The sequence below is a fragment of the Pezoporus flaviventris genome, unplaced genomic scaffold, assembly GCF_033815535.1.
Source record: "Pezoporus flaviventris isolate CSIRO_AGI_PZ_B2104156 unplaced genomic scaffold, CSIRO_AGI_Pfla_v1 ptg000059l, whole genome shotgun sequence".
Lineage (NCBI taxonomy): Eukaryota > Metazoa > Chordata > Aves > Psittaciformes > Psittacidae > Pezoporus > Pezoporus flaviventris.
Window position 1 is genome coordinate 2,034,296 of NW_026892607.1, and position 27,391 is coordinate 2,061,686.

Here is a 27,391-nt window from a genome sequence, read left to right on the forward strand (position 1 = left end):
ACCATGGGGATGAGTGGAGCCTGACAGGATACATGGAGGTTGTAGGGACACGAAGCATCATGGCTCTGAGGGCTTGTGAGGATTGAGGGGACTGTGGATGGCATGGGGACAAGTCAGGGCTGTAGGGACACACTGGGGCTGTAGGCACATGTGAGGACATGAGAGGCCATGGATGCCCATGGGGGCTATAAGTGTATGTGGGGGTCCTGTGGAGGCCGTGGGTACCCTTGGGGGCTGTAGGTACACATGGAGACCTGTGGGGGGCATGGGGGTCCTGAGGTCCCACAGGGGCCATAGGGACATGGGGGCTGTGTTAACCCCTGGGGGCCATGGGGACACCCAAGGCCCACAGAGGCTGCGGGGCCCGGCACCGGCTGCAGACACAGAAGGTCCGTGGAGGCGGCGAGCACACGGAGCCTGCGGGGAGGGAGCCAACATGGCTGCGGCCGGGCTGTGCGGGCTCGCTGCCGGCAGCGCCGCCCCGCGGCCGCAGGGAGCCGGGAGCCGTGCTCCGCCACCGGCCGCCCCGCTCCCGCCATTCCGCCTGCCCTCAGCAGCGGAGCGGGATGCAGGGCGGAGCGGCCGGCAGCGAGCCCCCGTCCTTCGGTAGGTCCCGGGGCCGGGTGCTTCGGGGCGGGACGCGGCTGCCTCTGGCTTCAGCGCGGTGTTTTCCCTCAGGAAACCCAGCTTAACCTCCCCGCCTGCCCCCAGGTCCTTCCAAGCGCTTCCCGGTGGCGGCGGTGGATGCTATCCTGAGGGATGTGCTGGGGAGCTGCCTGAGGGAGCAGCCCTACGAGCCCGTGCGGTGCAGGGAGATGGTGAAGGACATCGCTGAGGTACGGCTGCGGCCATTTTGTCCGCACGCCTCGACGGGGTGTCAGGGAGGAGGCCCTCGGGGCGGGGAGGTCCGGAATGCAGATATGAAGTGTAAAAGTAGTGCTGGGGGGAAGTCGGGGTGCACCAGAGGTTGCTCTGAGGCGGGTGTGGGTTTACACGAGTTGATTGTGAGGTTTATTTGAGCAGCAGTGGCTCTGGCGAAGCACACGGTGTAGTAAAAACTCCACGCTGTGGTTGCTCTGCCCAGGAATATCGTAACTAAATCCAGGTACGTGTCAGACCTCTTAAAAACAGGATAGTTATCGTAGTGACTGAATTCTGAGCAGTGCTAGGTGTGCAGACTCCTCCTCAGTTAAACCCAGGCTTCTTGTTGGGGGGAGACTGTCCTGCCCCTTCAGTCTCAGCTGATTTGGCTCAGAATCGGCATTAAAAAAGGGGTACTGTTTGCTCTTCCTTTCCCCCTGTAATCAGGTAACTGTGTATCTGTACAGAGGAGAACATGCTATTCACTGGGGTCTAAACTTGGTTTTCTCTTGCAGCTTATTAAAGCGCGGGTAAAAGACCTGATGATACCCAGGTACAAGATCGTTGTGGTGACACACATTGGGCAGCTGAAGGAGCCGAGCATCCAGATCGGAAGCAGGTGCCTGTGGGATCCTGTGAGCGATACGTTTTCATCGTACGTGTTCAAGAACGCGTCACTGTTTGCTCTTGCAAATGTCTACGCTGTTTATTTGGAATAAGGTAGAGTTTAACCGCAGGAGAAATGAATATCCAGCCTAACTCTCCCTGTTTCTGTTGCGGAAAAGGGTTGTGAAGGACCAAGGCAACTTTCACCTGTTTGAAATGTGGTTACCATGAGCCTTCCGGTGGTGAATGTAATAACTGTACTTCCCAGAGTTTCCTCTGGGCCGTGATTTGCTGTGACATATGATTTGCACCTGATTCTAGCTGCTTTCAGAACTGGGTGTCCCTGAAATACTTTCTTTTGCCCTGAATTTGTTCTTACTGAGTAACCCCAAGTAGAAAACACAGAGGGATTTGGGGAAAGTAAACCAAAAGCATTTTAAAACCGTCCCTGTTAAATGGCAACTGCAGGCAGGGAAACACATGCTGGGCCTGTGGCCCTGGCTCCATGCACATACTGTGTTGCAGGTGCTGTGTCCCATCAAGCTGTGATAACTCGGTGCTGCGAGTTACCCTGCCCTGCCTGGGGGACAGGGGGGTACCTTCAAACCTTCCTGCTGAAGAGAGGAAAGGAGAATGAGTCATTCTGGCCTGCCTCCCCTTGCACCCTGAGTACAGAAAAGGTGGCCAGGAAAAGGTGTCTGGTTCTGCTTTGAGGAGACTAGCTCAGTCCCATAGGGTTTGAAATCAAGTGAAAAACATCTTCAAATTATGTTTAAAGTATATAGATCTAACATATCTGGGCCCTTCTGTTGAAGGTGCTTGAATCCAGCAAAGAAAAATTGAATTGGGGTTCTCATCTGATAGATACCTATAGCTAAGAGAGGAAGTACAGCCCTGTGAGCTCAGAAGTGTGTTTCCAGTCTCTCTGGATGCACATTAACTGTTCACTTGGTAGGGCCTTGTATAGTCATTACTGGAAGCAGCTGGAATAGGAAATAAATCCTAGCTATTGCCTGCCCAGTTTGGGGCTGGTAATGGCTGGTGGCAGCTCCTGCCTGCTGCAGCCCTTTTCTGCTGCAGTAGTGGGGTCTGGCTGACTTGCTGCACTGTGTGGTACTCCACCAGAGCTGTCTGCATGGCCTGGGTTTGGTTCTGGTTCTGAAAAAGGACTTCTTGCTACCCATATTTCACAGCTGAAACCTGCTGCTGGGCTTTCATAAGAGAATGAGCATATAATAAATTGTGTGGTTTGTTGGATTTTATGTGGAACTAGAACAGTAGTTAGATGGAAACAGATATTTGTACTGATGTCTAGAAGTTTAATTCTAAACCACTGTGAAGACTTTGTGGCATCCAGGCATTCCAGCCTGAACTGTCCTTGCAGCATTTACTAGCTTGCACTACATTGAACATTCAGCCTTTACTCCCTAGTGTGCTCCAGAAAATAAAGCTACAGTTCAAGAATACAACTGAAATAATAGTGGTTTATGTCATGATTATTTATTACGTGAAAGACGTTACATCAAACCTCATCAGCATCTGCTGTCTTTCAGCACAGGGTGCTGATATCCCTCTCACTGCAGCCGATGCTGCAGCAGGATGTGGTGAGCAGCTTAGCTGCCTCACGCTTTTGCAGGATAAATGTTTTCCTGGAGTGCTGCAAGTCCTGCTCTGCCTCATGCTTGACATTGTGGATTTCTTCGCTGTCGGTCTCCAGACTCTGGTCTGCGTACGTTGAGGGGTCAGCATAGCCGTTGTTCTCTTGTGAGAGAGGCAGGGGATTTTCACTCTCTGGCACATAAAAATTCGAAGTCACGGAATCATGAGTAATTTGTAATAGTTATCTTTACTAGAAAGACAGACCAGCCTATGGCCAAGGAGCTGAAGGTATTACCTATCCTCTGTGTTTCCACTGTGAAAAACCAAGATGGACCAGAGCACTGACTTTTTACCAGGGCAGTATTAAAATAGACATCTGAATACCCATTCTGTGATTAGCATGTAAAAAAAAACAGTAATTCATGGATTTATATTAAAGAGTGTTCTTTGTAGGAACAGTTTCCTTATCAGTCTCACACTGATATATTTGTTTTGAAGGGTAAAACTGTGATTTGATGTGTCAGTGGCACCTGACCAGCCTGTTAGCCTGGAGCTGGGTGTGGGTTTCCTGAAAAGCAGGTGTTAAGGCATCAAATACCCCACAGTTCCAAAGTTCTGGATGTTCCTACTGAAGTTACACTTGCAATTTGGGTTCATTTTAAATACCATGGTACAAGTGGGCACTGCCTTGTGGAGTTTGTAAAGGTGTAGTAGTTCTCTGGCTTAGTTTAGCAGCAGGGGTTTCTTCTGTAACAGACTCAGGTAGGGTGTTGCAGGTAGCATCACTTTTTATGTTTGTTTAAAGCTGCTGCTATGATAGAGTTTTCATAAAAGTCTGAAGTTACTTGAATAGAAGGTGTAGAAAGTCTCAGCTTCTCTCATCTGCCTCATTTAGTTTCCTTTTTCTAGTTATTTTAATCTATCAGAGTTAGAAATTACTAGCAGTAATGGACAAATTTTCTGACTCTATCTAAAACTGTGCTAATAAATACAAGTATATACACCACCACATGAAGGTACTTAAATTGCAGAGTATGTATTTAACATACTTTAATTATAATATTATTAGGTTGTAATATAGTTTCTAGCGGGGAAAGCAGTGTGTCCTACTGAAGATAACGGTAAAGAACTTGCATGGACTGTGCAAAGCTGTCCCTGACATTTAAAATGTCAGGGCTATAGAGATTCCTAGTGGTAGCCTTGGCCTTAACTTGCGGTTTCTCAGGTTGATTTGGAAAGTCTCATTCTAAATGCGTTTTATTTAAGCTATGCCAAGCAAGCTGCAAGGAAACTTGCTGTCTCCAGGCAGAGCCTGTGCTGTTGGCATCTGAGATGTGCCTGTTCAGGGGAGCAGCAAGAGCCGAGGGCACAGCTCTGCCCTTGGGCACAGCTCTGCCCTTGGGCACAGTCTGCAGGTGACATGGTTCTTCTGAATCCCCTTGGAGCTGGGCACACCTTCCAGGGGGCAATAAGAATGTAATGTGTTAATGAGTACTTACCAAACAGGTACTGATAATCAGTCAAGTGCCTTTTCCACCGAGAGCCGCCGCAGGTGAAGACTATGGCTCTGACAAAGTCTCTCCCACAGAGCCTCATGCTGTTCCCTTCACCTTTGCCTTCCTGTGCTGTGATCAGGAGTGCAAGTGAGGCCAGTGCTAGCACTGTGCTCCTCATGCTGCAGATGGAGTGCTTGTTGGTGGGGCAGGAGGGACCTGTGAGGCCAAGGTGGGGAGTTCTGCTGCCACCCTTACCTTTATACCAAGGGCCTGTCCGCTCCACTGAGTACCGGCTCATTCTGAGGATGACTTAATGTTTGCTAAAAAAAAGCTGATGACTTGTTTCCTTCCAGTGATGTGGTGTTTTATGTGTGTCAGGATTTGTGCTGGGATTTTGTTCAGGTATTAAAGTCTCCTTAAGGAGTTCCTTATGGAACTGCTTTGCTATATGAACATATATGGTATATACAACATGCTTCAAGGGTGCAGGCTCAGTTTGATACCATTGATGTGTATGTTCTGCAGAAGCGAGAGGGTGTTTGTTACATGGTTTGTAGATAACGAGTGTCATCCCTGTGTATTTCCCACACAGCATGCAGCCTCTTCCCAGTCATGCCTGTTACTACAGTTTGAGTGGCATCAGTCTTTTTCTGTTGGTGATCACAAACCAAGAGGGATTTAACTCTTGGGATGTCCACAGTTGTGTGCTTTTGCATTACCTCTGCCTTGTTCTTTGTCAGGCTGGTAACTGTGGATGCTTTGAAGTATCCTGTCAGTGCTGGGCAGTCACTCACAACAAAAATGGGGTACCGAGGGACCAGAGCCTGCATGTGCCCTGCTCTGATTCCTGGTGTGCCGAGTGGTAGGATGCGATCCTGCAGCACATGGAGCTGGCTGTGAACTGGCTGTGACAAACTGTACAGAGTGATGGAGTTGGTTGTGAGTTTGCATCCATAGGTATTTGCCTGGAAGTAGCAACAGTGCAGCTGCAGGGCTCAAATGTCTCTGCAGGGAGGCCTGTGGATATGGCCCATCTCCAAAAAGGCAAGGAAAAGAGGAGATGGCTCTAAACAGAGCAGGAACAGCTACAGATCAGAATGTCTTTTTGGTGGTAGCTGAAAGACACAAGTGGGTTCACTGGCGCAGGGTGGAGCAGTGTTACTGTGCTCCAGGACCAGAGGTTAGTAGATTATGAGAGTGGTCCCTTCCTGGTGTTTTGGATGTCATTGGCTGTAGTTGCCATCAGCTTCTATAAAAACATATTGCAATAAAATGCCTTAAGGAGAAAACTTGGCAATTACGAGGTCAGAAATTCTGTGATAAGAACAAAATGCAGGAGGATCTTAGGAGATCTCCAGCACTTCCTAGCACCAGTGTTTTCCAGCACCATAATGTTCCAGATGACGAGTTTACACTGTGTACAGGGAGAATTACAATGTGTTACAGCCTTGACAGAAAGCTCGTTTTTTTACCAGTAGCATCAGTAAGTAAACAGTTAGAACCACCAATGGAAAATATGTGGTGTATTTTGTTCAGATCTGTAATAATGATTAACACATGATTCACTTTAATGGGTGTCCTTCTTTGAAATGCACAAAGATTAATTTTATGTCCAGGGTGAGCTTGCACAGTCCTTGTAAAATGTGCAGAATGCAGGAGGAAGTAAACGTTAATGCTTTACAAATGGTCTTTAACTTCAGTGATGTGTTTAAATGTTGGATGTTTATTGTCAGGCTAATGAGAGGGTCTGAATGTTTTTTATCTATGAAATACATGTCTCAAGATGTAATGCTTGAGGGAGCAGGCAGCTATGGTCCCCGTCAGCAGGTGGGCAGGGAGCTTTACAGCCAAGCTTTGTGTCACCCCGCTCCTGTGACAGAGATCCTTGATCTTAGTGGCTCATCTGTAGAAATGCTCTGTATTTTCTTTGAGCAGTCAAGGCTCTGGAAGTCCTCTAAGACACCATGGTCCAGCAGCCTGGACACTTATGTCATGTAAAGAGCTTTCTGAAAGTGTCAGTGTGGAACACGGTGAGTTTAAATGGCAATTTGATATTACTCTAATTCGTCAGAGGGTGAACAAGGTTGGTCTTTCCTTGTGCTTAGTGTGGGCTGGTCTGCAGCTCGCAGACCACCCAGTGCCTCTCAGAGCTCAGCTTCCATCTCAGTGGTGGTTTATGGGATGAAAGACAAGATGCTTGTTCTGCCTGGAGATAAGAAAGCACCAGGGAGACCTTAGAGCAGCTCCACTGGCTAAAGGGGCTATAAGAAACCTGGGGAGGGGCTTTGGACACGGGCCTGTAGGGACAGGCCAAGGGGAATGGCTTTAAGCTGCCAGAGGGGAGACTGAGATGAGCTCTTAGGCAGAAGCTCTTCCCTGTGAGGGTGCTGAGGCACTGGCACAGGATGCCCAGAGGAGCTGTGGCTGCCCCATCCCTGGCAGTGTTCAAGGCCAGGTTGGACACAGGGGCTTGGAGCAAGCTGCTCTAGTGGAAGGGGTTCCTGCCCGTGGCAGGGGGTTGGAACTGGATGAGCTTTAAGGTCCTTTCGAGCACAAACCAGGCTGGGATTCTGTGATTCTGTGATCTCATGGGAATTCCATTCATTTACTGTATGATCTCACAGGGCAGATGCAGGATAGTCTGGTAGGGGTTTAGGCTGTGTTTTGGAGTGACCTATGCAGGAGGTGATTTTGGCTTTTTTTGGTTTTGAGTAGCCCAAGGAGAAAACACCTTGGTGGAAAAATGAAGGAGAAAACTCCAAGGAGAAAAGATCCGGGAGACCCTTCTGTTCCCCCTGTGTATTAATGCTGTTTGTCTAATGCGGGGGGGGGGAGACGGGGAGGGACTTCCAGGGGAAAATGTAGAGCATTTGAAGGCAGTTTCTAGCCAATATAGTTTCATGGAGAAGTTTATTCTTTTTCAGTCATTAAAATGGTTTCTGTTAATACTATAATAGGTCTTTCTCACTCTCTACCAGCCGAGAAGGGGTATTGTTTAACTATTGTTAAACACCTACAGCAGGACCCATTATATCCTATATATGGTAAAGCTTTAAACCTGTAAAATAAGAGATAAAAAAAGAGCAGTGTAAGACGTGCAGTGATTCACAATTCCTGTTTACAAACTGAGAGCAGAGCTGCTTGCGTGGCGAGCATCCAGCAAACAGGCTGAGGTAGTTTGTGTTGTGTCAGCTGATTCTTCTTTGGAACTCTGGTAATACACTGCTTACTTCTAACAATGCTCCTTGAAAACAGCACTTTTTGGCAGGCCTGCTTGGATTGTGTTTGTAGTGTCAGCAACAAACATACATCTTGTTTAGAAAGCAAATTAATTTTCAAGATGATACATGTATGGTATGAAGACAGGCTGAGGGATGTGGGTTGTTTGGCCTGGACAAGAGAAGGGTCCACGGAGACCATAAAGCTGCTTCCAGTGCCTAAAGGGGCTACAAGAAAACTGGAGAAGGGCTTTGGACAAGGGCTGGTAGGGAAAGGCTGAGGGGAAATGGCTTTAACCTGCCAGAGGGGAGACTGAGATGACAATGGCCTCGCTCTTATTTTTTAAGGCAACTATCTTTTTGCTCTGTGTTTCACAGCACTTGGCAAATGAAGCTGGTAATTACCAGAATTTATAAATGCAAAGCTGACATTTGTAAATTATTAATCTGTGTTACCCTAAGAATGAAGCTTAGATGGATATCGGCTGGATGGATCAGAGGAGAGATCCATCTGGTGCTGGAGCACCCAGGGTGGCTTCTGGAAGAGTGAGGGCAATGCAGAGCCAAAGGGCTGATGGGTTTGCTGCCGCCAGCACAGTGAGACTGTCTTGGGGGTGGCCAGGAGAGCGCAGGTCCTGCATTGTCAGCAGGTAGAGGCATTCTGCCAAGTACAGTCACCTGCGGACTGCATTTAGAGGAGCTCCACCTTCCTGTCCTTGACCCAGATGTCCCTCCCAAATCCAGCTGTAGCCAACCTCTGGATTTGTGATCAAGTGAAACCTAAAGTTAAATGTTGACTTCATTGTTCCTGAGGTCTCTAGTGATGTGGTATGCAGAAGAGCAGGAACCGTCTCGGGGTTTAATCTGCTCATGGGATTGTATCTGATTCCACCTGTTTCAATATTTATTAGCTAGTGTTTAGCAGAAACCTCCTTGCACATGAATGACATGCTAGACAAGCACACAGGCCTCCACGAGCTACCACCATTCCCATGTAGATCATACCTTACTGTTGCTGAGAGCAGCCAGGTTGTGCAGCAAAAACACACCAACTTCTCCTTGACTGTCTCCTACAAGAAGGCAGTCGGTGTTCTTAGCAAAGAGGACAGATGTGAATTTGACTGTTGGGTTGGCAAAGCGAGACAGCACGGGCTCTAAGCTGCAGTGAAGGCCAGAATTAACAGGTCACATTGTGTTGACTGAGCCTGATAGGTGTTGCATGGTTTACTTTCTACGTTCTAGATGCACTCAAAAACTTAAGAAGTGAAACAGTGTTTTGTTTAGGCCTCTACCATAACAAAAATCCCAGCTGCTATTAACTAAGATATCCTGGCTACCTAAAATCTGTTCTATTGCCTGATATGGGCTGGGGGGTGATATCTTTATTATATAGAGAATTTGCTTTTTGCTACCACCAGATATGACAGGCTCCTTCTCCATGTGGGCTTCATGCTGTGGTTAATACTGAATGGAACAGCCCAGCAGTGCAAGGCCACAGGTTAATTGAGGTGAGATGTGCACCTGCTTTACAGTAGAGGGGAAATGTGAGAGCTGCCTCAACTTCTGACCATCCTGTCTTTATGAAAGATCAAAGTGTTTCAGTTCTTTTTCCTTTTAACTGTGGCAGAAATCTATTATTTCTGCAGGAGCAAAGCTCAGTTTGCCCGTTATCAGTTCCATAAAACATCCAGCTCCTTCTCTTGTAATCACAGTTCTCTGGTAACTACCATGTGCTGTTACAAAATGAGTATTTTAAAATGCAATACTTTCAATAGCTGAGCAAGCAAATGCTCACTGATGAGTAACAACAGTGATGAGGCAATAGTGTGCAGCCTTTGTGCCATTAAGTTTCAGAAACTTCCTTGAGAAAAGTGTTTACTTACATGCTGACCCTAAGATCCCAAATTTCTACTCTGCTTTCATTCACTGCTGCGAACATGAAGGCTGATTTTGAAGACCACATAATGTCATGAACAAAAGCGCTGGCAGAACTGAAGGTTAAAACGGGTGTCTGTGAATCACGGTGCCACAGGATAATGCTCCAGTCTGCAGAGCAGCTGAGGAACATGTCAGTGCTGAGAGGGTTCCAGGTGACTTTGTACACAGGACCCTTGGTGTTTGGGAAGAAACAAAGAACTTTGTGTTATTCTAGAGCTACAACTTCCCAGGATGGTTTTTAATAGGGAGCTTTCATGGATACTCTGGCTATCCTTTGAGCCTAAGAGCAAAACCAGCATCATGTGTCACCCATTGGAAATTAGGATGGAGCTGATGTGATAAGGCAGGAGGGATCTTGGGAATAAAAACCATTCAGCTGATTCTGCCCCTTCACCAGTTGTTAGACTGATGGTGAGAGGGCAGCTTCTTGGATGAGGCAGAGACTTAACTGCAAAAGAGGTGCTGTTAATGTTCTGCCACCTTTTCCTCAGAGGTGAGACTGTTTAACTGTGGTTTGCAGGCCAGTCACATTACTGGTTGTTTTCTTTATGTAAAGCCAGAACTAGAGTTTTAAACCAGTTTATAATACAAGATTTAATAGCTTACTTAAAAATCCTAATAGTGATCTGATAAGACTGTGATGCTTTATGCTATGGAAATGTGTTCCTGATAGAAGTAGTTTAGGTTTCTTTTGTTGCAGATGTTTTCTTTAGTAAAAATAAGCAAAGGAACTAATACATTTGTGAACTTAATTGAGCAGTTTCTGCTGGCATTGCTTTTTCTACTATCACTTACCTTGTGGCCTCTGTATGTCTTTAGAAACTGCCCGTTGCTTGAACAGGAGCACTGGTAGATACAACCCTCTTCTGTTCCAGCCAGATAAAAGTTTGTATCCTGAAAGAAAGGTAAAAGTAGCCTAAATTGGATTAACCTATTTCTCACTCATCTGAAAGTCTGTGAAAGGACTACATGAGTTTGGCAGTGACAAAACTGAGGAAGAAGGATGGAGCTGCCAGGCTGTTGTGCACTGAGTTGTTAAGGTGTATGTGCAGTAGATGCCGTGGTGCCAGAATGTGTGGGATTTGTGATGTGTGTTCTCTGTGCAGAACATACACTGTGAGTTCTGACTCCTGAAAATCACAGACTTTATGCAGTCCACATGGCAAACACATGAATTCCTCACGCACTCTGTGGACAATATTTAGCTGGCTAAAGAGCCATGTAGGGCCTGGGCTCGGGAGCTGCTGAACAGTCAAGTTCTCACTGATGTGACCAACACACAGAGATCTGCCCTAGGATCTGGCCCAAGGTGAATGTGAGTAACATGGCTGAAATGATGGCGTTGTTCTCATACAGGGGTTATGTTTGTTTAACATTTCATCCATCTTGGGTAAAATTGTTACTAGCTAAGAAGCAATTTGTGTCAGAACTAAATATGCTTCAAGTACCAGTGCCAAGTCCCAGCCTAGCGCATATTGAAGTAGCTCCAGCTAAGGATCTTGCCCCTCCTGTGTGGCTTTCCCAGGTACTGCTTTAGCCAGGATGGACATTCTGAGCCTACCTTTGGGTGGAAGTCAAAGCACATCCCAGCTGCCTGTAGAGATGTCAGTGCTTCGCTTTTCCTCTCTTTCTTACCTGGTAATCTTTTCTTCTCACTTCCTTTTCGCTTTATTTTCATCAGATCTGTGCAAATAGCAAGAGTTTTTGTCAAACAAGAATGTGACAGTGCTGTGAGTAACTCGTGCTTCTTTGGAATGCTCTCAGATGCTTTATGTATGATAACTGGTATAAATGTCACCTGAAATGAAATGGAGCAATTCGAGTGTTATGCCTCTGCAGGAATGCTGGAGAGGATGGTGCTTACCAGTGCAGTCAAGTCTTTTCTGTATATACCACTCGGTTATTCGGCCGTCTGCTGAGATACAGAACAGTCTCTCTCTTTTGCCACCTCCTGCCTCACCTCTGTCCTGTTCCACCCACCTCAGTTGCCACACAGGGCCTCTATGTTTGTTTGGGGATTCACTGGGACAAAAGAGGCACGTGATAAATCATAGATGAACAAAACCAAGAAATAATTAACCTTCCACTTTGTTATGAACGTTAAGTCTTATGACAAAGATATTATTAGCTTTTCTTAAAAACAAAACGAAAGAAATCTGAACATTGGTTCTTTTCTCCAGGAAACTTTTTCTTTTGTCATGCATGTTTGGTATTAACAGTGCCCCAGGTTCAGGGCACTGTTAATGTGCTGACACACCTTTCATTGACACCTGAATCATGAAATCAGCCTGTAGGAGACTTGTAGGAGAGTGCCCTTAAAGATGCATGTCTCCCTAATTCCCCCCCTCTCTCATTTTCTTCTTAACTCCTGCTTATCCCTCCCCTGTTCAGATGTTCTTTCCTTGTTTGACAAGTGGAATCAGTGAGAAAACACCAACATCTGCAACTGGTTTCCCATAAGGGTTTATTATGTGGGTCAGGGTTGTCTTAGTAAGTACATGGAGTATGAAATGGTATGTGGTGGTAACTTGTAACATTTTCTTACAGTGTGGTGCTCATTTGTTTCACCTCTCCAACATGGGGAACTCGCTTTGTATGCACAGTAACAGGCAGAGAGAGTGTCATACCTCAGATAAGGACCAGTGATGTTAAAGCAATATAAGCATTTATCACCCTGAGTAAGAGTAGAGAACGATGGCAGTACAGAAGGAGAATGCTGGTGGCTGAGGATTAAGCTGTTACTATTCCCTCAGCTCCTCAGTTGTGGCTATTCCTTTACTTTTTAAGAGGTGATGAAGGTGAGAGGAGATGTGCAGTCATTGCCTTACCTGCTGTCCAAGAGCACAGTGTCATTACAGCTCTGTACATCATAGATTGTGACAGATCCATCGTACATTCCAACTGCCAAGAGATTTGGGCTTGCCATGGAAAAATCCAGAGCAGTAACACCATACTCACACTGGAAAATGCGCTCTGGCCACTGACCAGGAGAAAAACACAAGGATGTTTTAAATTAGTTTCTTAATTTACTTCTGTCTTCTCAACATTGGATACTGAATTGCCAGGCTCTGCTGAAGAATTCAAGCGCTGATGACCATAGTGACTATAGAAACACAGACAGAAATCAGCTACTATATTCTAAAGGGTTTGGTTTATTTCAGCCTAGAAAAGAGAGGCTCTGTGGAGACCTCATAGAGGTCTTCCAATACCTAAAGGGGCTACAAGAAGTCTGGAGAGGGGCTTTGGACAAGAGCCTGTAGGGACAGGCCAAGGGGAGTGGCTTTAACCTGCCAGAGGGGAGACTGAGATGAGCTCTTAGGCAGAAGCTCTCCTCTGTGAGGATGCTGAAGCGCTGGCACAGGGTGCCCAGAGAAGCTGTGGCTGCCCCATTCCTGGCAGTGTTCAAGGCCAGGTTGGACACAGGGGTTTGGAGCAAGCTGCTCTAGTGGAAGGTGTCCCTGCCTGTGGCAGGGGTTGGAGCTGGATGAGCTTTGAGGGCCCTTCCAACACAAACCAGGCTGGGATTCTCTGATTTCTTGCTGCAGCTGATGTAATTAGGGGAAAATAAAGACTATGCAAAATATTACACTGTAAAATAAGTTAGATGGGTCTACTCCAAACCAACCACCTAAAAATCAAGTTCCCTAAGATTGAGCTGTGTGAGTGCAGTGTGAATCTTGTTTGTTTGATTTGGTTTCTTTTCTTGGATTGGAAAGGATAATCCTTGAATTTAAAATTCGCCTTTTCTCTGTGATGAGCGTTTGGAATTACTGAACAAACGGCCTATGAATTTTGAAAAAACAAAAGATAAGTGGATTTATTTTCACATTTGCTGTGCTCAGGACTTTCTTCCAGTCTAAATAATGATTTCTACATACCTGGGCCTACCCACAATAGTAACAAAACAGGTTTACAGTCTTGGGTAGGTGGCTCTAGGGATTGGAAATGGGGCACGGAGACCTGCATTGCTATGTTGCCTGGCATAGACTGGTACTACCTGTGAGTAGTGACCATCTGCTAGTCGCTTGGCGGCCTGTAATGAGTTTAGTTCCTGTGAACAGATGTCCATGTTACCAAACCACCAATACAGTCATCACCTCTTGCTGGAAATGTCAGTTGAGAGGACACACAGACATAGAACTGAACTGTTTCCTACAGGGGCTTTCCTGGGGTCAAGATTTAAGCACATTGCTAGGTACTGTCATCAGTCAGTTTTCCAGAGACGTGTGATTTGTGATAGCAAATTCGACCTCATTGCTAGGTCTTGCTTTTAGAAACAGTAAGAGGGAAATATATAAAGCAGAAATAGTATAGCAGTAAAATGCATTGAGGAAAAAGAAAGAAAGCAAAGTGGTTGCTCATTACCATGGGGTTCTTCAGTGACCAGCAGCAAGCCAAGCCTTTCTTCTGGCCTTTAAAATCAAATGCTCCATAACCAACAGCTAAAAGATCCTGAAAGCACAGATGAACATAAACAACCTCAATTTAATTGGAAGTTCAGTTCTGTATTTCTAAAAGGCAACATTCTGTTAACAGTGCAAAGTCTGGAAAAATAAGGCTCATGTGCAAGTGGAATAACACACAAGAACAACAGAATTTCTAGAGTACTGGAAGCTCTTTCAACTAAAAGTGTATTTATAGTCACTGTCAGTTGTGTTTGCAATCCCCGCTCCTGCCAGCATAAAAATATGTTCCTTTCCAGAGAAACTAACACTTTAAAAGGTATTTGTTTGCCCTCTAATTCTAAGTTTTAAGTCTATAAACGTGTCCAACTTAATCATATCTGGGCATCTGGTGTGCTAACAGTGTGAAATGGTCTTTATGTTCTTCCATTTTCCCTTGGGGCAATCTTCCTGGTTTTATGTTTCTCATCCTCACCTGCTTTTTACTTTCCTTCCATTCATTATTTTTGTTGTGGCCATAAGAGAGCTCTGTTGGAAAAACTGAGCCTTAGGTTGCAGTGAAAGAGGAGATGACTGAGTCATTCTCACCTCCACTGAAACCAAACTGAATAAACCTGGTCCAGGTGCTCAGAAATCTGTGCCTGTTGTGTTGCGTCTTGTCCTTAAAGTTAGATGAATGCTGCTTTCCTGGGAGATTGTAGTTAGAAACAAAGATGTGGTATCCTGAGAAGGCGCAGGAGAGACCTTATAAAAGCCTTCCAGTACCTGAAGGGGCTACAAGAAGCCTGGACAGGGGCTTTGCACAAGGGGCTGTAGGAACAGGACAAGGGGAATGGCTTTAACGTGCCAGAGGGGAGATTGAGCTGAGCTCTTAGGCAGAAGCTCTTCCCTGTGAGGGTGCTGAGGCGCTGGCACAGGGTGCCCAGAGAAGCTGTGGCTGCCCCATCCCTGGCAGTGTTCAAGGCCAGGTTGGACACAGGGGCTTGGAGCAAGCTGCTCTAGTGGAAGGTGTCCCTGCCCATGGCAGGGGGTTGGAACTGGATGAGCTTTATGGTCACTTCCAACACAAACCAGGCTGGGATTATATTGTTCTGTGATAAACTGTGATGAAAAAAGTTTAGCAGTAGGTTGTTAAACTCAGTCTTCCAATTCTATAACAGCCCAAGTCTATTATCTTAATGTTGTTGTTGTTCAGGTGACTGCCCCTGGTAAACTGGACCAATTAACTTCAATTCTGAACCAGTTAAAGCTGTTGTGACAGATTTTGTAGGAAAAGCCTATTGCAGTGGTGCAACCTGTAGGATAATGTAGCAGTATTGTTATATGAAAGGACAAAATGCAGAGGGTGAGATGCAAAGACAGCCCACCTGACTATAAAGACGAATCCATTTCTCTGATATCCCCTCCCAACAAAGTACATCAAAATCAGGGTGTTATTTTTATACCAACAATGGCTTAGACCATTTTGAAACAGCTTAGAAGATGATTTGTGAACTCACGGGGTTTACTTTGCTCCAGGCCATACTGCTCACGCTGTGACCATTAGTTAAACCACATGCATAAGACCACAGCCATTCCAGTGTGGGAACTGGTGCAGTTTCTTCTTTTAGAGCTGACAGAACTGATGGATCAGTGAATGCTGCCTCTTGCTCATCCTTTTGCCTGTCAACCTTTTCCTGTTTAGCTTCTTTTTTGTCTTCGTCTGTACCATTACTGTCTGATGTAACTCCAGGATCTATAACATACCAATATGGTAGAGTCTGGGTAGTAACATTTCACTCATCCAACTCCAGTCATTCATATCAGAAGATATTTACCCTTTCAGCAAATATTGAGTAGCAAAATACCCAAAATGAAGTAAAGATTTGAAGAATTAGCACATCCGAGCTAAGTTACGTGGTGCTGTAGTAAGTTGCTCATTACTTGGGAAAATCAAGTGTAGGGCATGTTTTTAGACTATGTTTGCCAAGTATTTTTGTTTAGTCACCCCTTTATATAATGTATAAATCATAAATTGATCTCAGATCACTGTTAACAGAGTAAGAACATGGTAAACTGCCATAGTCTTCCTCGCCTTTGTTGTGCTCTCACTGTAGTTAGTTCCTGAAGAGCAACAGGATATAACACTTTCATTGCTTGAGAAACTGTAACTCTAGGACATGGAGGTACCATACAATATCAGCAGTGTAGCTCTGCCTTTGATTTTTGTTTTAATCCCTATGTTAACTTGGAATTCCTGTACAAGGTAAAATATTACTTAGAACATTGGCCCAGGGTATACCTCTTACAGTCTGCAATGAATGTATATTGTTAGACACTGAGCATCCATCGGGCTAAAACTTCTGTTTACCGTCAGTGTCCTCATAAAATAAATCCCCCAAAATCCCCACAAAACAAACTGTAAAAGACATTCCAATGAAAACAGGTAGCTGGAGAAGTAGCAGAATTAATCTGTATCTTAACTGTCAGGAAACAAGTTTGACTGATATTTTGAGTAAGTCAGTTTGTGGTGATGAGAGGAGGACTCATGTATTCAGTTTTTGTACCAAGTATGGTAGGGATGCGTGTTAAAGTGAGTTTCAAACTACAAAGTACATGTTGCCGTCTCCTAAAGTCTCCTTTCCTTTGTCTACTTCTTAAATGACTTGTCTGTAGAGATATTGGATGAGGGACAGGACTCTGACTCAATAGCGTGCAAAACCTTGTGCTGAAAACAGGGTAGTCAATAATAATCAAACCTATAAGGATGGGAAACTGCCGATAAGCTGCAAGTTTGGGTTGGAAAATATTCTCCATTAGAATCCTCTCCATGAAAAATAAACCCTTCTGAAGGTTTTCTGGTATTGGAAGAGCTTCTGACTGGTACTCCTCCTGCTCCTTCTCCTCTTCCTCTTGGTTCTTGGCAACAGCAGCACTTCCCGAAGTCATAGAAGTTGTGCTGCCTGACAACAGATAACACAGGAAAAGCCAGTTTGAACATGAAAATACTCAGCACATAAAAATCAAGGGGATAAGAAATCTCCTCTTCCTCCACCTGCAAAAAAGCATAGAAGAATCTGTCATCATCAAAAAATACTTCCACTCTTAATTTTTTCTGGCTTTAATTTTGTTAATTATTTTCATGCTCAAGTACTATGATGAGACACTAGTGGAGTTATTCACAATTGGTGTTTTGCTTCTACTGTCCTAAGTAAAGACCAGCAAACTTTGTCACTGGCTATTTATCTGTATTTAAGATAAATAGATTTAAGATATGATGGCAGTTCACAGACGGTCTCGGTGCAGACCTATCCAAGACTCTTTGGCAAACTCTCTTCCAAGTGCCAGGCAGGCAGCTCAAGCACTTTCTTCACACACCGTAGGAATGTGCATGGTTTAGAAGGATGAAAACATGGCAGGAACGTCAAACTGGAAGAAGCTTACCTTTGGTAGACGAGACAGGGGTAGTCTGATCCTGCTTTTTAGTGGTGTGAGGTTTGCTGCTTGTTTCGGTTGCGGTCTCTGTCTTGCTATCTGTGCTGCCTTCTGTTTTGAATATTGGTTCTATTTCCAATGCATTAAATGTATCATAAAAGTCCCAGGAAGTGACCATCTCCCCTAGGAATGAATTACACTGTGTTATGCAAGTCTCTTGTTTCAGTATGTTACTGTAAAGGTAGATTTAGATGAGATCTTAGGCAGAAGTTCTTCCCTGTGAGGGTGATGGAACACTGAAATGGATCGAATGCAGAAGCTGTGGCTGCCCCATCCCTGGCAGTGTTCAAGGCCAGGTTGGACACAGGGGCTTGGAGCAAGCTGCTCTAGTGGAAGGTGTCCCTGCCCGTGGCAGGGGGTTAGAACTGGGTGAGCTTTAAGGTCTCTTCCAGCCCAAACCACTCTGTGATTCCTTATGGTAAAGACTATGTACAGCTTCAGATTACAGATTTACTTCCCATACTGTGCTCCCAACTGTTTGGCTGAGGAGATTTAAACCCAACTGTGGGTCAGACAAGGCTGTAGCAGCAGCTGCTGTGTGACTGCAACAACTCCAGTGGGGTCTGCTGGGTATGTGGCTTCCCTTCAGCAGGGTCAAACAATGCTCTATAGCCTTCCCTTTGCGTGTTCAGCTTTTCAGGTATGGGTTGGAATGAGCTCTGTTGATGCTCAAGGCACGCAGAAAGGGGGAAGATATGTTATTCAAATCAGATCAATATCTGTTTTACTTCTTCCCCCCCCCCCCCCCCCATTTTACATACATTTAATGAAAACAAAGGAAAAAGTTTGCAATGACAATTCCCATGGTTTTCTTTGGCCTCCTACACCAAAAAAAATGCCCTTAGTGAAGCAAAGCTCAGCACATGCATCTAAAACTTTGATATTCCGGTATAACCTTTTTTTAGAGCATTGAGGCTGAACATTGTGTAAAATCGCATCTATCTTGTGGGACTGCCAAGATTTTCTGCTTTCCCCAAGAAATTCAATCTCATACCAGAGGTTCTCTTTGCATTACGACAAATAGAAATAGAAATCAGCATCACTGAGAAGCAAAGGGGAAAAAAGGGAACTGTCCTTTCATATTTCAGGAGCATAGTTGAGTAGTAGGGGCAAGTTCTGCCTCCTGAGCACCAAACTCTGCTTGCAGGGTGCTGAGGCAGGAAGGACACAGCAGCTCTCTGCTAATGTAATGCCTGTTTTATTGCAACAGACACAGTGCACCAAAACCAGTGCTTGAGTTTTGGGAAGGACAGAAAAGGCCACCCCAAATCAAAGTGGCTCTTGAAGTTGAGGAGACGTCTTCTGCTTAGGGATGGAAGATGAAAAGAAAACCCTTTCCTCAGTATCCAAACTGTGCACAGAGAGTCTGCTGAGGTCCCACAGTACAGCTGTAAGGCTGGAGTTTGCCCAAATAAATGTTCAGTAAGTAAACTGAATGCTGGAGGGGGATTCTCCATCAGGGACTGTAATGATAGGACAAGGGGTAATGGGTTAAAACTTATGCAGGGGAAGTTCAGGTTAGATACAAGGAAGATCTTCCCCGTGGGGGTGGTAAAGAGCAGGTTACCCAAAGAAGTGGTAAATGTGCCATCCCTGGCAGTGTTCAAGGCCAGGCTGGAGAGAGCCTTGGGTGACATAATCTAGTGTGAGGCATCCCTGCCTGTGGCAAGGGGTTGGAACTGGATGATCTTCAGGTCCTTTCCAACCCAAACCATTCTGTGATTGTATGATTCTAATAATAAACTGCCGAGGGTACAATCAGTGAGAGCCTGTTCTTATTAAATACCCTTTCTATATGGGCCTTGGGAACTTTACCTTTGTCTTCCATGATGATTCTGTCACATTGCACCTCCTTGTTCTTGGTGGCTCCGTTGAGGGTTTGCATTGTTTTTTCCACAAAGCGATCGTTGTCAGCCTTGCTCTTGCATATGTCAGTGTAAACCTTGTTCCGCTCCCTCAGAAAGAAGGGAAAAAAGTGTACATTGACAGTCTGAAAACCATTTGCATCCAACTTCACATGTTGGACAGGAAAGGATACTCCATGGCATAAATTTACTGCTTGGTTTTTTTTCTGATTGCTGGATTTTATTTCAGTCTATGTACTGGCTTTCAGCAGCTATTTGTGACCTTGTGATGCTGTTCTAAACCAGAAATGGCCTGCAAAGGTAGACATCAGCTACTTTTGGTGGGTTTCAGAGGGTTCAGAAGTGTGTAGTTCTCATCGCTTGGGAGTGAAGGGCAGTGCATCTGGGAGACAGAAATGAAACTAGAGTATTTCTGTTTCATCCAGCCCTCAGGTTCTTTGGAATGGTCAGTAGGGATTGTGAAGCTTTTTCTACTGTTCTGGTTTAAATATTCTAACAGCAGATAGAGGTGATACCCCACCTTAGATCACAAACAGGCTGCTGTGCTCAGGAGCAGTCACTGCCTGTTCCTATACTTGGCACTGTGTGCTGCGTACACTGGCTAAGTCTGATTCATAGGGTGCTCTTCCTCTTCCCTTTTCCCCCAAATCACACCAGTTCGATTCACAGGCAGTGGGGGTTGGAGTCCTACCATGAACATTTTGTGTGTGTGTGTGTATATATATGGATATATATACATAAATAAAAAAGCATTTTAGGCAAAAGTTCTTCCCTGTGAGGGTGCTGAGGCGCTGGCACAGGGTGCCCAGAGAAGCTGTGGCTGCCCCATCCCTGGCAGTGTTCAAAGCCAGGTTGGACACAGGGGCTTGGAGCAAGCTGCTCTAGTGGATGGTGTCCCTGCCCGAGGCAGGGGTTGGAACTGGGTGACCTTTAAGCTCCATTCCAACACAAACCAGTCTGGGGTTCTGTACTAGCAGAAAAGCCTCCCGTAGGTCAGTTGTTTGACTTGCCAGCTGCAGACCAGTGCATCCCAGGCTTTAGGGCTGCCATTTACAAAAGCCATGTGACAAGTCTAGCAGTCTGACATCCATCATGGAGAGAACTTTGCTGCACTCTGTCCCAGCCAGCTCCTGGGAGTAAGCCAAACCCCTGTGTGCTCTGTGTTTACTCCCTACCAAAGGTCATGGCAGTCCAGGGAGGAGACTGGAGTAGAAATGCACCAGATGCAACTAAGGACGGGATACAGTATTTTAACAGGCGAGGTCACTCATGGTGGGGTGAGGTTTCTTCTAGGTAGGAGCACTGGAAGAGCTTCAGAGGAAGCCTGAAGAGTTTGTATTTTTGTTACTAATTCATGTATAGCTGTAAAGCTACACACAAGAATCAGTGCAAATGTTTACAATTTCATACTGTTTTCACCAAAATTAAATCCTGTAATTCCCGTATTCCACACTTCTCCATCTCCTCTTTCCCCTATCACCTGTGTGTTCTCTGGTTACCATCCCCTGCCTTTGCTAATCTGCCTTCTTTTACCAGTGAAAGAGAGAATTAATTTATTCAATAAGATGGAGCTGTAAGAATTTTAAGCTGTTGTGTCAAAAGAGAGACTCGAGCCCAATATGGCTTTAAACAAAAGTGGAATGACTGGTTGTGGTAGTCAGAGTACTGAACCTGTGTGTAGGCAGCCTGTTCAAGACTTTGCCACCAGCAGAAATTGAGTGTGCCGAGCATATGTGTGTGTACACAACTACGGAGATACATACAGAACTCTTTCAGCATCTTCTGACTCTGTAGACATCACAACAGCTGGCAGATCCAGTATCCAGATAGTTTCTGTCTCTGTGAGGTAAATATCCACTCTCCTATCTAAGTCTGCTTCTGTCAGTTCTTCTTTTATCTCCTCTTGTCTCACCTGCACATCTGAAAAATTAGATGAGATCCATAAGTGAGACCTTTTCTGCTCTAAATGTCGAAGAAGACAGATTAATTCTGATAGTATTGAATGATCAGTTGTGAGGCACTGAGTGAAGTGCCAGGCATCTCACACCCACAGACTGCAGAGTCTCACAAATCACAGTGCCCCAAAGAAAAATGAATTCTTTAATTATACAGCACATGTTCTTTACCAGGTAACTAGTGCTCCAAAGAAGAATTAAGCCTTTAATTATATAGCTTATGTTCTTTACCAGGGCAACTAATGGTTGTGTCCCCTCGAGAGCCAGGCTCTGCCGTTTCATCCAGTACGGACTCAGCCATTGAGGCATTTGATATAGAAGTGGTGCTGCTTCCATATGTCCTTCAGTAACAAAGAAATAAGCAGAAATAGTATGTGAGGGTCCAGATGTCATTTAGCAAAATGCCACAAAAATAGCAGTGTTGTTACCAGGATAAACTACGAAGACTGTAAGCACATACGGTGATGGTTGTGTTGTGAAAGGAGTTGCAGAAGGCTTAGGAAAGAAAATAAATGGTTTGAAGAAGACTTAAAAAGGAAGAATTCCTCTGGCAGCAAGTCCTGAGGAATTAAAGAGCTGCTGGAAAAGAAGCTACTGAGCTCTTGGATTCAGCCCTATCATATACGAACGTGAAGTGTTGGCTGCCCACTGTGTGATAAGGCTCACCCATAGACAGCACCTATCTCCACCAGGATTCACATCCTTTGGTGCTTTGCGTGCACTGAAGAGTCTTTGAAATGCACCAGAAACTCTTTTGAAGGGACCAGCTTGTTAAAAACCATTGGTGATGTTCACAGAAGGGATAGGTGTGAGAATGAGAGGTAAAACTCAAAACTTGGTACAGTTGGGAGGTTTGTCAGCAGATTTTCTCTGCCTCAACAGCTGAGCAAAAGCAGTTGAAAAAGACAGTTTTTAAGGTTTGTATTTAAAACTAAGTGAAATAATTTCATTTTGTCTGTTAAATAAAGCCCTCTTGTCTCCAAAAATGATGTGTTTAGTTTTCAGGAGACACTTTTTATTCTTCAGTCGGTTTTTTTTGTGTCTGTTCGCTCCTGTTTAATATCCCTTCCTCTGGGATTATCCTTTCTAACAGCCAGCCTAGAAAACATGACAAGGAGAGAGTTCCCAAATTGCAATCCCTCTTTCTCAGACATCACCATGGCATTAACTTTGCCAAAGAAAACAGTAAATAAAGCTTTTCTTTGTGTTTTATCCCTAGGGCTGACTTCACCAGTCTTTTAGTCCCTTTGGACTAAATACATAACATCTTCTCTTGTGCAGTCTGAGTGAGCACACACCGTTTGATACAGTGATGTGCTTCATTATGTTTCATTTGAAACACAAATAGTCCTTTACCTTCATTTGCATTACTTAATTGAATCTCTCACCCCAAGAGAAAATGGCTCAAGTCCATTGACTTCATTTATTCCCTCTGTACTGAAGGTTTGTAAATAAAGCTCCTAAGTAGTGAAACATGTAATTCAGCAGCTCTAACTCAAATGTTTTTGTGTAAGAGCATCTTTTGAAATGGATGCACATAATCACAGAGTGTTAAATTGCTTAAATTGGTTACAAATAGAGGATTCTTACTGTGTTAACAGTGTGTAGGTATTTGAACTGAGACATTCAAGGACTTTCTCTACTTAAGAAGTGACATTGAAACAGACAAAATACAATAAATTTGTAGCTCTTCAGTGAAACCAGGCCTCATGTTTCCCATCCCATAGATGGGAGGGTGTTGATATATTCCAGTTTTGAAAAGAAAAACAACCCAAGATTAGGAAAGGCAGAAAGGATCTGTAGTAGCTAAAGGAAGTGTTATTAACAAGCTACAAGTGCCCCACCTCCACTGCACAGCCTTGTTCGGGCAGCCAGAACACAACCAGAGCACTGCCTCCTCAATGTCTAAACAGTGTTTTGTGGTGTGCCTGTGTAGGTTCTGTTGTAACTTTGTGTGCAGCCCTCACCAGTACAAAGGCTGCTGCTCATGTGCTGTCGGTTTGAACCATGAGGTGCTCATTGTGATCTCTAAAACTGGTCCATTCTGGTATGTTACCTAAACATATGTGGTTTAGGAATCAAAGAATCCCAGACTGGTTTAGTGTTGGAAGGGACCTTAAAGCTCATCCAGTTCCAATCCCCTGCCACGGGCAGGGACCCCTTCCACTAGAACAGCTTGCTCCAAGCCCCTGTGTCCAACCTGGCCTTGAACACTGCCAGGGATGGGGCAGCCACAGCTCCTCTGGGCACCCTGTGCCAGCGCCTCAGCACCCTCACAGGGAAGAGCTTCTGCCTAAGAGCTCGTCTCAGCTGGCAGGTTCAAGCCATTCCCCTTGGCCTGTTCCTACAGGCCCTTGTCCCAAGCCCCTCTCCAGCTTTCCTGCAGCCCCTTCAGGCACTGGAGCTGCTCTCAGGTCTCCCCTTCAGGAGCCTTCTCTTCTCCAGGCTGCCCCAGCCCAGCTCTCTCAGCCTGGCTCCAGAGCAGAGCTGCTCCAGCCCTCACAGCATCTCCGTGGCCTCCTCTGGACTTGCTCCAACAGCTCCACGTCCCTCTTGTGCTGTTGCCCCAGAGCTGGATCGGGACTGGGGGGAGGGTGTCTCAGCAGTAGAGGGGGAGAATCAAAGTAAGAAGAATCTGAGTGAAATTAGAGATATCACAGGAGTGTGTGCCCCAGTCCACCTTCGTGAGTGTTTCAGCAGGAATTCCAACATAGCCATGAATACAGACAGATTCCGTTCATTGTACTTGTGCTAGTCCCCAAATTTTAAGTGAAGACTGACAAGCGTGTTTCTGTACTTGGACAGCCCTGCACAGTAACTCCAGCTCCAAAGCTCTCTGAAGAGCAGGAGTGTGGCTGCTTTAGGTTTGAGGTCAGATTTAAGAACCAGTGCATTGACTTACCATGGGAGGGAGGCTAAACTAGTTCTTGATAGCTGCTGCGTGGGAAAAAGAGCAAGCAAAATGGATCCTGTGGCTCCAGAGAGCTTGTCTTGCCTGAGTGCAGCAGCACTTGGGTCTGGTTGGAAGAGTGGATGGGGTGTCACGTCCTTTCCTTCATCAAAAACCTGGAGAAATACTTAAATAGTTACAATAGTTCCACTGTTTCCCCACAACAAGTGACAGTGATGACACTTGCAACATTTTATCTCATCTGGAACAGGAAGATGACCTGGATCCAGGCAGGAAGCTGGCAGAAAGGATGGGAAAGCCCCCTGGAACTCTCCCGATAGAAATGGCTGCAAATGACTGGAAAAAATATATCTGTCTGGATGTCAGACCCACTTCCTCTCCTTGGTCAGTCCTAGTGTCTCTTTCAAATGATGATGATGATGATGACGATGAAATGACTATTATTCTATAATCACTATAGTATTAGTCTGTAATGACTGCCAACAGTGGTTTATGGGCCGTGTCTCCTCAACTCAAATTAACAGTGCAGCAAAAGCAACAAAGGAACAGTTGTGCATCATTTTTATTGTACTGCTCAGATTATTTACTTGTAAGGAAGTATTCAGGAAGGTCTTTAAACAGCAGATCACAGTTTTAGGTGAAGACGCAGAAGTGGTACAGGCAATGTCTCACATGGATTTGAAAGCCAGTAGTTGTCAGATTAGGAGGAGAGCTGTTATTCTTAAATTTTTACTATTGGAGATTGGGTTTGGAGACTCATCATTGCCATTTCAGAACAGATTAAGCTCTGTGATCGTTTTCTTCCTCCACAGCTCAGGTTCAGACAAGCCTTTCCTTTCCTCTTCCCTCTCCCACTTCCTGACAGCTTTTAACACCCACCATAACTAAATATTCCGAACTGTTGGCAGCAGCGTAACTGTCTCCTCACCCGTATGATGTACTTGTCTGCAGTTCTCTCGGACGTGGTGGACTGGCTTCTGCAGCTCCCCGCTCTGTGCCTGTAGATGCTGCTTGCGATGCTCCCCTGTCTGTAACTGTAAAAACTTGTTCTCGAGGGTTGCCTGAGCCTGGAATTGGCCACAGAAGTTTTGTTTCGATCAGTAAAATGCGAACAGGGAAATACAAGCACTGAACTACTTATCCCTGAACTTTCAGGAATGGTTTAAAGGACGTGAATCTTGAAATTAGGCCAGGTTGGTCGGAGCTCGGAGCAACCTGCTCTAGTGGAAGGTGTCCCTGCCCCTGGCAGGGGGCTGGATGAGCTTATTGACGGGCACTGATGTGGCAATGAAGGGGCGAGGGGTGCAGCGAGTGGGGCTGCTGTGGCGGGGTGCCCCGGTCCCTCCTTCCCCCCCCCACCTCCCGGCACGCCTGGAGCCGCTGCCCCCGCACTCACGTAGGACCCCGCCGGCCGCCTCCGGGGCCCTGCATGGCGGCAGCCAGGGCCGCGCCACCGCGTCGCGCGGTAACCACGGCAACGCGCCCCCAAGACGCGGCGCGGGGATTGGCTGCCAAGGACGGCGCCGCCGATAGGCCGTGCGGCAGCGCGGGCTGCGCTGTGCTCCCTCCTACCCACCCCGCGGCCGCCCCCCCGCCCGCCCGCCCGCCTGAGGAGGGACCCCGCGGGGCCGCGGCCTGCCCGTGCCTGGGCCCCTCTCCGCGCCCGCCTCGGCCTCGGCTCAGGTCTCCGCCGCCCCCCGCCCAGCCCGGGGCTCCTCCCCTGCGCCCCCTTTGTCACTGAAGCACAAAGGTCCTCGTCGGCCCGGGGGAGACTGGAGCTCCCTCCGTAAAGCTCTGCCCCGGTGGCGGGGATCGGAGCAGGTCTGGGCTTTCGGAGGGGGGAGGATTGGGGGGGGATGAGGTGGCCCAGTTGATGTGCCGCGGGCGCGTTTTGAGGGTGTGAAACGCGTTTGGTTGGGAAAACTGCCGGGAGAGCCGCGGTCGTCAGTGACCTGTGCGCGGGCAGAGCGGGATGGAGCCGCCGCAGGCCCGGCAGGGCTCCCCGAGGCGCTCCTCGCCGTTACCGGCGCTGCGATGCCGGACTGCTGCATCAGGAGCTCTCTTCCCCTTTGCCCGCAGGACCGTGCTTGTCCTTGCGCCAGCGCTGGGACAGAACCGAGCCTGGGCGGGTGAGGCAGCCGGGGGAGGATTTAGGGAGAAAAGCAGCAGAATTAGGTCTGGGCGCTTGTTTTGGGGTTTGTTTTTAGTGTTTTCCTTCACATAGGACCAACATAACGCTGCCGGGGTCACCCCGCCGGGAGCCCCCCACCACGCTCCCTGAGGACCTCGCAGCGCGCCGGGACAGCTTCCCCCACCTCACCGCGTGAGTACGGCTGCCGGGGGACAGCAGCCAGGCGGGAGGCAGCGGCACCGGGTGCGGGAGAACCCCGCTTGTGGAACCGAGCCCTCCGTGGGTCCCGCCCGGCGCCGCCGCCTCGGCGCTGACAGCCCGGGGGCGGGGCCTTGCGCCTTGAGTGACAGCCGCTGGCGGCGCGCGCCCGTGCGCCGTGACGTCGTGCGTGGCGTGCCCCCTCCCTCCCTCCCGCCGCTCCGTTCCGCCGCCGCGCAGACCGTGACCCGCCGGCGCCGCTACCTCCGCCGCGGCGGCGATGTGACCCCTCCCCGGGCCTGCCCCCCCCCCGCGCCGCCGCCGCCCGCCCGCCCGCGCAGCCAACATGGCGGAGGTGAGAGCGCGGCGGGGCGGGGGCCCGCCCGGGAACTTGTTGCGCGGGGCCGCGGCCGGGCGGAGCGTCCCATAAGTTAGTTGTGGGGCCGGGGAGGCCGCGCCGGGCACCGGGCCGCCCGCCCCCCTCCTCTCCGGGGCCTGCTGCCCCGGGACGGGGAGACGAGCCCCGGGGGGGATCCGGGCCCGCCTCGGCGGCGGGGCGCGGGCGGGACCTGAGAGCGGCCCGGGCGGGCGGGCCGGGGGCCTGGAGGCGGTGGCTCCGGGCTGGGGTCTGCGCCTCGTCCGCGAGCCGGGCTCTATCGGCGGCAGCGGCCGAGGGGCGATGCTGGAGAGGGTCCCCCGCCCGGGAGGAGGGGAGCGGGGCCTGTGCCCCCCGCGG

General features: G+C 47.3%; 4 protein-coding genes across 10 annotated transcripts in view; 2 read left to right on the top strand and 2 right to left on the bottom strand.

The window, feature by feature from the left end:
• Positions 1-436: 436 nt before the first annotated feature.
• Positions 437-2,945, top strand: DYNLT5 (dynein light chain Tctex-type family member 5). The gene is given in 4 exon segments (XM_061469718.1): positions 437-490; positions 492-606; positions 712-836; positions 1,377-2,945. Coding segments are annotated over 4 exon segments (498 nt in total). The 3' UTR covers positions 1,581-2,945.
• A 21-nt stretch (positions 2,946-2,966) lies between these two features.
• INSL5 (insulin like 5) lies at positions 2,967-5,372 on the bottom strand. Its single transcript, XM_061469717.1, has 2 exons — positions 4,566-5,372; positions 2,967-3,258 (listed from the first exon to the last, which is right to left on the bottom strand). The coding sequence occupies exons 1-2, from the start codon at positions 4,858-4,860 to the stop codon at positions 3,017-3,019; spliced, it is 537 nt and encodes a 178-aa protein (XP_061325701.1). The 5' UTR covers positions 4,861-5,372; the 3' UTR covers positions 2,967-3,016.
• Positions 5,373-5,380: 8 nt separating this feature from the next.
• Positions 5,381-27,003, bottom strand: DNAI4 (dynein axonemal intermediate chain 4). Of its 3 annotated transcripts, none has more exons than XM_061469688.1 (18): positions 26,647-27,003; positions 25,268-25,393; positions 24,318-24,481; positions 21,647-21,756; positions 21,224-21,380; positions 19,411-19,550; positions 17,545-17,718; positions 16,860-17,063; positions 15,621-15,856; positions 14,084-14,170; positions 12,547-12,698; positions 11,583-11,740; positions 11,280-11,401; positions 10,514-10,612; positions 9,664-9,890; positions 8,786-8,939; positions 6,621-6,768; positions 5,381-5,811 (listed from the first exon to the last, which is right to left on the bottom strand). In XM_061469688.1, exons 1-17 carry the CDS (start codon positions 27,001-27,003, stop codon positions 6,664-6,666), a joined length of 2,772 nt encoding a protein of 923 aa, XP_061325672.1. In that variant the 3' UTR covers positions 5,381-5,811; positions 6,621-6,663. The 3 variants fall into 3 exon arrangements, with proteins under 3 accessions (XP_061325672.1, XP_061325674.1, XP_061325673.1); XM_061469690.1 differs by lacking the exon at positions 26,647-27,003 and adding an exon at positions 25,723-25,830 and having other exon boundaries at positions 25,255-25,393; XM_061469689.1 differs by lacking the exon at positions 6,621-6,768.
• MIER1 (MIER1 transcriptional regulator) overlaps positions 25,948-27,391 on the top strand; it is a 37,196-nt gene continuing 35,752 nt past the window's right edge. The window contains exons 1-2 of one of the 5 annotated variants that reach the window (XM_061469714.1): positions 26,059-26,147; positions 26,551-26,649. Coding sequence is in view for 2 of the 5 variants with exons in the window: in XM_061469710.1 (XP_061325694.1) it covers positions 27,002-27,010 (9 nt within the window). In the remaining 3 variants the exon portion in view is untranslated. Of the gene's footprint in view, positions 26,148-26,186; positions 26,650-26,871; positions 27,011-27,391 lie in introns of those variants that run through there. The other 4 variants (XM_061469715.1, XM_061469712.1, XM_061469710.1 and 1 more) reach the window with 4 other exon arrangements.